Source organism: Tarenaya hassleriana, unplaced genomic scaffold, assembly GCF_000463585.1.
Source record: "Tarenaya hassleriana unplaced genomic scaffold, ASM46358v1 Cleome14, whole genome shotgun sequence".
NCBI lineage: Eukaryota > Viridiplantae > Streptophyta > Magnoliopsida > Brassicales > Cleomaceae > Tarenaya > Tarenaya hassleriana.
This window is the reverse complement of record NW_010964598.1, coordinates 972,533-980,498: the sequence shown is the minus strand read 5'-3', so window position 1 is coordinate 980,498 and position 7,966 is coordinate 972,533. Positions and strand designations below refer to the sequence as shown.

The 7,966-nt window shown below is 39.4% G+C and overlaps 4 protein-coding genes across 5 annotated transcripts in view; 2 read left to right on the top strand and 2 right to left on the bottom strand.

Moving 5' to 3' along the window:
* LOC104808102 overlaps positions 1-208 on the bottom strand; it is a 2,554-nt gene extending 2,346 nt beyond the window's left edge. The window contains exon 1 of the mRNA XM_019201961.1: positions 2-208. Within this exon, the coding sequence (XP_019057506.1) occupies positions 2-134 (133 nt within the window). The 5' untranslated portion in view covers positions 135-208. The remainder of the gene's footprint in view (position 1) is intronic.
* Positions 209-785: 577 nt separating this feature from the next.
* Positions 786-1,729, bottom strand: LOC104808101. 2 transcript variants are annotated; one of them, XM_010533633.2, is made up of 2 exons: positions 1,295-1,729; positions 786-1,134 (listed from the first exon to the last, which is right to left on the bottom strand). In XM_010533633.2, exons 1-2 carry the CDS (start codon positions 1,669-1,671, stop codon positions 951-953), a joined length of 561 nt encoding a protein of 186 aa, XP_010531935.1. In that variant the 5' UTR covers positions 1,672-1,729; the 3' UTR covers positions 786-950. The 2 variants fall into 2 exon arrangements, with proteins under 2 accessions (XP_010531935.1, XP_010531934.1); XM_010533632.2 differs by having other exon boundaries at positions 786-1,140; positions 1,295-1,719.
* A 944-nt stretch (positions 1,730-2,673) lies between these two features.
* Positions 2,674-6,902, top strand: LOC104808100 (uncharacterized membrane protein At1g16860-like). Its single transcript, XM_010533630.1, has 5 exons — positions 2,674-2,918; positions 4,165-5,107; positions 5,445-5,600; positions 5,773-5,984; positions 6,303-6,902. Exons 2-5 carry the CDS (start codon positions 4,244-4,246, stop codon positions 6,493-6,495), a joined length of 1,425 nt encoding a protein of 474 aa, XP_010531932.1. The 5' UTR covers positions 2,674-2,918; positions 4,165-4,243; the 3' UTR covers positions 6,496-6,902.
* Positions 6,903-7,748: 846 nt separating this feature from the next.
* Positions 7,749-7,966, top strand: part of LOC104808099 (ACT domain-containing protein ACR11) — a 3,864-nt gene continuing 3,646 nt past the window's right edge. Inside the window, exon 1 of the mRNA XM_010533629.2 lies at positions 7,749-7,947. The gene's annotated coding sequence lies outside the window, so the exon portion shown is untranslated. The remainder of the gene's footprint in view (positions 7,948-7,966) is intronic.

The window sequence follows — 7,966 nt, the reverse complement described above, 5'->3', positions numbered from 1 at the left end:
GCGCCGCCGTGATTGGCGCGGCGGTCGGAGGATTGAGATCGGACGGTGACGAAGAGAGACGAGGGGACGAGAGAAGAAGCCGCGGCGAAACGGATTCTAGAGAGAGAAAGTGACGGAGAAAGCAAACGAGCCATCTAGAGAGAGCTTTTTCTGTTCGACGGAAATAGGAGAAGATATGTTGTCTTTCGCTGGATTCAAACGGATAAGGGGAAAGGACACTTTCCTAAAAGTTTTATTTTCCGGGAAAAAAATATTAGACTTTATACAACAATTAAAATTTTTAAAATAAGAATATTTTATTGACATTATATACAAAATACAGACATTATCAATAATATAAATAATAAACTAATGATGTAACAATCCCTACCCGACCCGCGGAGAAAGAATTTTCCAGTGTGCTGGGACAGGTGGCATGTGAATGCGCACATTGATTCTTAGTTATTTTAATTAAAACAATTATGTTTCTGGATATTAATCAAAGTATTTCAAAGTAAGACTATTAACTTTAATACCTAAAACCTCAAACATTTGTTTTACATGTCACTCTACAATAAGTTCTTTGTTGTTGCGTCCATTTATCCAATATTAAATAAATTAAGCTTGGTTAATGGTTAAATTAAATTCACATTTTTTTTCTAAAAGGTGGACAGTTGTTCTATTTTACTACGCAAACTTTCATATATTTTGTTAATTTCAATATAGATAAATATTTCCTCTGTTTAAGAATATTTCTTTCTAAACGTTTTGTATTCAAATTAAGTTAATTTAATCCTGGAAAAAAATACTCAGCAATCACATAATTACATTCTGCATTCAAATTTTCACATATTAAAGGTACAATAAAAAAAACATGTTGGCCCCTGCAAAAAAAAAACATATGTGACACACTAGAACACGACGCCGTATCGTTCTTCCTTGGACACTCCAAAACTCCAAACCACAACGTATTAGAGCTCGGCCCGCAACGGTTCTTCGCCGGAGAAGATCTTCTTAACCGTCTCCGCCGTGGATCTGGCGGCTTCGTCCACCGTCTCTTTGCTCTTCTCAAAGCTCTTCGCCGCCGCTTCTTTCACCTTCTCTCCCGCCGTCGACGATCCACCGCCTCCCGTCGCCTCCCCTTTCCCGCTGAAACTATACCTAGACGATGATTCTTTTTATATTATCACATATGAGATCTGTACTAGTGAATTGACGATGACCGTTCCGACCAGGAAAACCAGTTTGTCGGACGAAACACGGTGACCGTAAAGATGTCGAAACAGGATTCAGGAGAACGACGGGAAGAACTCACTCGATTTTGGGAGGAAAAAAGTACGAATGCCCACGACCCAACGTCTCCGCGAGCTTTGCCCAGTAATTTCGAGAAGACTGTCCGATTCTAGACAGCCAAAACGGCGCCGCTTTCTCCTCCGGCTCTGCTCTTGGGCCGCTATCTCCTGAAACAGCCGAGAAGACAACGAGGACGATAAAAGAAAAAACGCAGAGAAGGTAAATTTTGTCAATGATCTTCAACTTCGTCGCCATTTTTCCCTCCCTCGCTAGAGTTTTGTGATTGGACTCGGGGAAAGGGGAAGAGATTCTTCCGGGAGGGGAGAGGATGAAGATGTCACGTGGTGAGGTGACAGTTGGACACGTGGATAAGTCGTGTACACGTGTCCGTCCTAACATCCTCGTCGCTTTTTCGGTTTTCTCCACACAAAAAAAACACACACACACATATCAGACCGGTGTATGTTTCTAATAAACCGAACCTGTTTGGTTTGCTAAAATTATGTTCGACGAAATACCAAAATCCCAGTTTGGTTCTGCGTTATTCATACCGGAGTGAAATCCTTATCTGTATGGTTTATATATATAGAGAGAGATTACAAATATTCAAAATTATAAAAAAGAATTCCTGTTTTAAAAGTAATAAATAAAAATTTAGGATGTTATGAGTCGGAAAGAATGGTGTGACCAAACAATCATTTATTATTAATTATACGTATTTACTTAACTTAAAAGGAAAGGTTTTTAGTACAGTGATCCAAACACAGAGATGAACCAAAAATCTAAATCTAATTGAATTCAGATAGCGACAGGTCTAAATCAAATCACCAAATAAAATAAAAATATTGCATGATAACAGATAATCCGGAATTAATGTATTCCGGTTTTTTTATGAAATATATTTTATGATAAAAATAATAATAATAATAATCACTTTCGTTAAAGATTATCTCGTTTGTCGTATGTATCCTCATCGAATTCATGTGCTTATTAAGAAGATTAAATTGTGATTGTTTTAGACCATAAAATAAAGAAATTTCATTGCATCCCAAAACAACAATATCATTTTTTATTTTCCGTACTAAAAAGAGTCAAAATAAATTTTATCGGCAACAACTAATTAATGGAATAACACACCCCTTGTAAAAATATACTCTTGATCGGAGACGCATTGACGAGTTTATACAGAAAATTCAAGAAAGAAATCTTTCCAATGTGGAAATGTTAAGTGCAAGGAAACCAAGCTGGTAATGCTAAACATCTTTTAACAAAATTGTAATTTTTAATTATAAAAAAAAAATCCGTAAATTCCAATTTTTCACCTGCAAAACTTTGATTAAGACAGTACAACCGACTAACAGAGTTGTCCGTTCTTCTTCCTTTCTCCCTCACAGTTTGGTGGCCAATTATAAAACAGAAAAAGGTTAAAAACCTTGGCTCTTTTAGAGAGAGAGAGCTAACCAGCTGGTGCGGCTCCAAGAGATCGAGATCGAGATCGGGATTCACACGCAGAGGGGGGAGAGAGCCATGGTGATGGGATCTCGGCTTCTCCAGTGTTGCTTCTTGTGCTGCCACTCCGACAACTGCTTCTACTTTCCCTGATAATTTTCTCGGCTTCCATATAAGAGCTACATTTTCACTCCCAGGTACAAATCGATACCGTCTCTTGTCATTTCCCTGCCTGGAATCCTCGCGGTTGATCATTTGGTCCACTTTGAGATTTTCTGGCGTTTTGGGTTTTCGTCTGGTACACCATCTTCTGGATTTTTAGGGTTATTTTCGGGTTTCGATAGTAATCGCAATCTAGGTTCCGGTTTTTACTCTTTTGAGCTTCTTCTCTTTACTTTCTCTGATTTTACACACAAACTGCTTCTAATTCTCGAGATCCTGCTGGGTCCGATACAATTGGTATCTGGGTTTCAAATGGTGAGTGGACTGATCATCCACGACTCTTGGAAATGGTCATTAGGGTTTTGGTTTTGTTCTGACCCAGACCACTGTATTCTCTATACTTGTTCATGGTTCTTTTTCATCCGTGCGATTCATGGGAATGGTTTTTCATGATTCTTGATAGTGTGATTCGAAAACGGAGCTATAGAAGTTTCTGGAATGCCCGTTCGATACGAAAGCCTCAGTGAGCTTGAATCTGTTCGACTGAGAGGGTGGTGCCTCATTCTAGGCTCAATGTAGACAGTGCCTTAGAGCTTTAAATTTCGAGTTTTTCATCGTTACTGTTTTTATACTCTCGTTCACACAGTACAAGTCATCGCGGAGAAACTTAGGGTATCCATTGACGATTAATGGCCCGTTGAAAATTGTATTGCTGGTATTCAAATGGTGGTTCTGGTTACTTTGTCCATGAGATTGGGCACTGGATTCGGATTTTAGATGCCACCATCTGGGTTAATATGGAAGCAATGAGTGGGTTAGCATTGTTTTATTCGCGACAACTTCTCTCTATGTTTTGTAGACATTTTCTTGTTTTTGATCCACGGCCGATAGTTTCGGACTTGATACCAACTTTAAGATTGTATGAACCTTCAAATTCATGACTTGGGGTAAACCATCTGATGTGTAAAAGGCCTCTCAGTAAAGCAAGTCTGTAGCCAAATTGGCAGAACTCGAATTATCTTCCTGATGTTTGTATGGCTTGGCCCTGCATTAGGCAGAAGTTGAATCTTCAAATGTTTCCCAGGTAGTTACTAGACATTCGTGGACTCAGGACTTTGACGCTCCTTAAATTCCATTTTGATTATTGTATTTCCCTTCTATTTCTATGATTTTTGCAATCTGACCATTAACTTTCTTCATTAACTCAACACTGTCTGTTTCTATGTACACGAACCATATATCTTGGTGGCTTTCTCATTTCTTCCTGTTTTGTTCGTACAGGACTTTGAAATCTTTAGGTCAGCATATTGGATTCGGTGGTCGTTTTGTGCCTTATTCTGGGTTTTCTCGAAAAAATTAAATGGGTTCAAGATACCCGTCTCACCAGCTCAGCAATGGCCTATTTGTTTCTGGTCGGCCGGAGCAGCCCAAAGAAAGGACTCCAACAATGAGCTCAGTAGCCATGCCCTACACGGGTGGTGATATCAAGAAATCAGGGGAATTGGGGAAGATGTTTGATATGTCAGCAGATGGGACTAAATCAAGGAAGTCTGGCCCCATACCTGGTGCTCCCTCAAGGAGTGGCTCATTTGTAGGGGTTACACAGTCTGGTTTGAATGTGCCTAATGCCACTGGTCGTCTGTCTGGCTCGTTAGGTTCTGCTGGGCCAGCTTCAATGAAGAAAACAAACTCTGGACCTTTATCCAAACATGGGGAGCCTTTAAAGAAATCATCCGGCCCACAATCTGGTGGTGTAACACGGCAAAATTCTGGCCCTATACCTGTGCTTCCAGCCACAGGTCTCATAACATCTGGGCCCGTTACATCTGGTCCTCTGAATTCCTCTGGGGCACCTAGGAAGGTTTCTGGTCCGTTAGATTTTACTGGCTCGATGAAGACACATATGTCTTCCGTTGTACACAACCAGGCGGTAACGACCCTTGGCCCAGAAGATGACTTTTCTTGTATGAAGAGCTTCCCAAAGCCCGTGCTGTGGTTGGTTGTTCTTATATTTGTAATGGGGTTCCTTGCTGGTGGCTTTATTCTTGGAGCAGTCCACAATCCAATCCTCCTCATTGTTGTGGCTGTCTTGTTCATGGTGGTTGCCACACTTTTCATTTGGAATATTTGTTTGGGGAGACGTGGTATCACAGACTTCGTTTCTCGTTATCCTGATGTTGATCTTAGAACTGCCAAAAATGGTCAATACGTGAAGGTCACTGGGGTAAGTATCCAAGCAGTACTCGCGTGGTTTTTCTTGTTGCTACTTTAATTTAACGTGTTATTTTTCATTCCATGGGAATGCAGTCTAGGATTATAGGATAAATTATATTCAGGTCGCTCTGATAAGAGGCTGCAGTTCTTTATGCATTTGGGAAAAGTGTTTACTATCTAATAAAACAGACTGTATTATTGAGCTAGCGGAACAAAAGTTAGCTATCTGTAACTTATTATGGAAAAAAGAGAAATTGATCAACGGCATTCAGCTCTCGGGATGCATTTTGAATCTCTTTGGCATGCATGCTCTGGTTGTGACCTTGCTTCGGTTTTTATTGTTGAAGGTGGTCACCTGTGGTAACGTGCCGCTTGAATCATCCTTCCATAGAGTTCCCAGATGTGTGTACACGTCTACCTGTCTGTACGAATACCGTGGATGGGGTTCAAAGCCAGCTAATTCTACACATCGCCGTTTCACCTGGGGACTGAGATCAGCTGAGGTTAGTTGTCCGAATGTCTTTCTCGTTTTTTCAATCCTTACCGTGGATGGGGTTCGAAGTGATTATCTTTAGTATTCATTTCATAGATTATGCTCTTTGTCCCGTGATTCGTCTCAAAGCTTCTTACCTGAACGGCTCAATACATAAACGTTTTCTCCTGTTCTATTTGCAGAGACATGTTGTGGATTTCTACATCTCTGATTTCCAATCGGGTCTGAGAGCATTGGTCAAAACTGGGAATGGTGCCAAGGTCACTCCTCTTGTCAATGATTCTGTTGTCATCGACTTTAAGCCTGGAAGCGAACAAACCTCCCCTGACTTTGTTCGGTGGTTGGGCCAGAAGAATCTGTCTAGTGACGATCGAACAATGCGGCTTAAAGAAGGGTAAAGAATAGTCTCTCCTAATATATACTTGTCAAATAGCTTAGAAAATAAGAGCCTGTGTAGGTGATATAGACTAAACTCCGTAAGTCAACAGTTAGATACTATATTCTTGTAAAAAAGAAACCAACAAGTGTAAGATGCATTCCATGGCCGACCCTTTAGCTGCTGCAACAAGTTGGAGTATTGTCGGGCAGGTAAGACAGTGATTGATGGTGATCTTAGCTTGGAGGTACTCAAATGATAATGTATTCAGGTCTGAACGTTGTCTTCTAAAATGTGTTGAGGACTCTAAAACAGGGTTGGGAATACATTTTTCAGGTATATGAAAGAAGGAAGTACAGTGAGTGTAATGGGGGTTGTGCAGAGAAACGATAATGTGCTGATGATAGTGCCACCGGCTGAGCCACTGGCAGCGGGTTGGCAATGGAGGAGGTGCACATTCCCAGCTAGCCTGGACGGGATTGTATTGAGATGTGAAGACTCATCTAACGTGGATGCCGTACCCGTGTAGTAGTTCTTTCTCTTCGTCCAGTTGGCAGGTGAAATCATCCAAACACTCTCTTGGGCTCGGTTTCATGGCATTTTTCTTTGAATCCGGGGAATGTTCCTTGGTGGGTTTTGCTTTGCTCTTACCTCTTGGTGATGGTGATGGTGATGGTAAAGTTAGTGAGTTTAGGATGATGGATGTGGGTTTCTTCTAAAGATGAGTTCTTGTCTCTCTCTCTCTCTCTCTGTGTTTTTTGGTTTGTGTATAGCAGAGCTCTTCAAGGCATTCTTTATTCTCCGACAGAAACTTGTGTCTTCTTCTCTCTAAAGGGTGTTTTTTTCTTTTGTGAAAACGAAGAAACTCTCTTTGTGTGTTCTTTCCAAACATATCTTGTTATACGGTTTGTTTTGTGCTCATTTATTTTAAGTGTTCTTCCTGTGTGATTCTTACAGAAATTGGTCAGGAAGAGTGGCAATTTTGTAATTAGTCGTATGAGCCTAAGGTTCTTAACTCTTTCAGAAGTAATCATGGGCTTTATACTTGTAGGCCCAAATATTTTCATATCGGAGGGTTTTAATTTTGCTATTTATTCTTCCTCCGAAAATATAAAATGATTTAAATAAATGACAAAAGTCACAAAATTGTGTCTTTTTTTTTTTGTATTGATCCAAAAGCCCATCATGGCATTTCGTTTGGTTCTTTGCGAAAATTTAAAAAATAAAAAAAATCGAGCGCATCATATAAATTATGAGCTACCGACCACCATTTTCGTATTATATATATATATATGTATATACATATACATATATATATATATATATATCAATTTGTTTTATGTACCGTACGTCGTTGCTTTTGTCTTTATTTCAGAAAATTTTAATTGATTATGACTGCCTCGTCACTAATTAGTTGGTCCATTGGATCCAATATTAAAATTACGTCAGAAAAATAAAAAGGGTACCCACTACGCAATATTTAACAATATTATCGATTTTATAACTGTTTCTTGTAGAAACTATTTTATATTTTTACTAATTTATTGTTAATGCGTATATTCTCATGTATTTTACTAATATCGTAATGAAAACCATTTATTTGCATGGTAATAAACAGGTTAAAGTAGTATGTTACGTCTCGATTAATCTTGAATAATAGGGAGTAGAAAAAGACAAAAATAAAAAAATATATATATATATATATATGAATGAAATAAAATTAAAAAAGAAAATAAAAGTAAGGTGGAAGAAAAGGAAGGGAAGAGGGATGGGGATCTAACGTTGAAGATAACTGAGCGGAAGATATTTGGCGACGCAGAAGAAACAGACACCTTTCTTATCTCTCTTTTATTATCCTCTCCTTCTCCCATGGCGGATAAATCGATACTTCTCCACACGCTTCTCTTCTGCTTCGTCTCTTCTTCGGCTTCCGATCTCTAGCATTTCCTCTTCTCTCTCCTTCCGATTCGATCCTCTTCTCTTCCGGTCAGCCATGGCTA

Excerpts from the sequence above, each read along its gene's own strand:
- LOC104808101 (XM_010533632.2), bottom strand. The coding sequence starts at position 1,671 with ATGTTAGGACGGACACGTGTACACGACTTATCCACGTGTCCAACTGTC. Across the intron at positions 1,141-1,294 it reads TTTTTTCCTCCCAAAATCGA|GTATAGTTTCAGCGGGAAAG; the intron begins GTGAGTTCTTCC and ends ATCATCGTCTAG.
- LOC104808100 (XM_010533630.1), top strand. The coding sequence starts at position 4,244 with ATGGGTTCAAGATACCCGTCTCACCAGCTCAGCAATGGCCTATTTGTT. Across the intron at positions 5,108-5,444 it reads AATACGTGAAGGTCACTGGG|GTGGTCACCTGTGGTAACGT; the intron begins GTAAGTATCCAA and ends TTATTGTTGAAG. Across the intron at positions 5,601-5,772 it reads GGGGACTGAGATCAGCTGAG|AGACATGTTGTGGATTTCTA; the intron begins GTTAGTTGTCCG and ends TTCTATTTGCAG.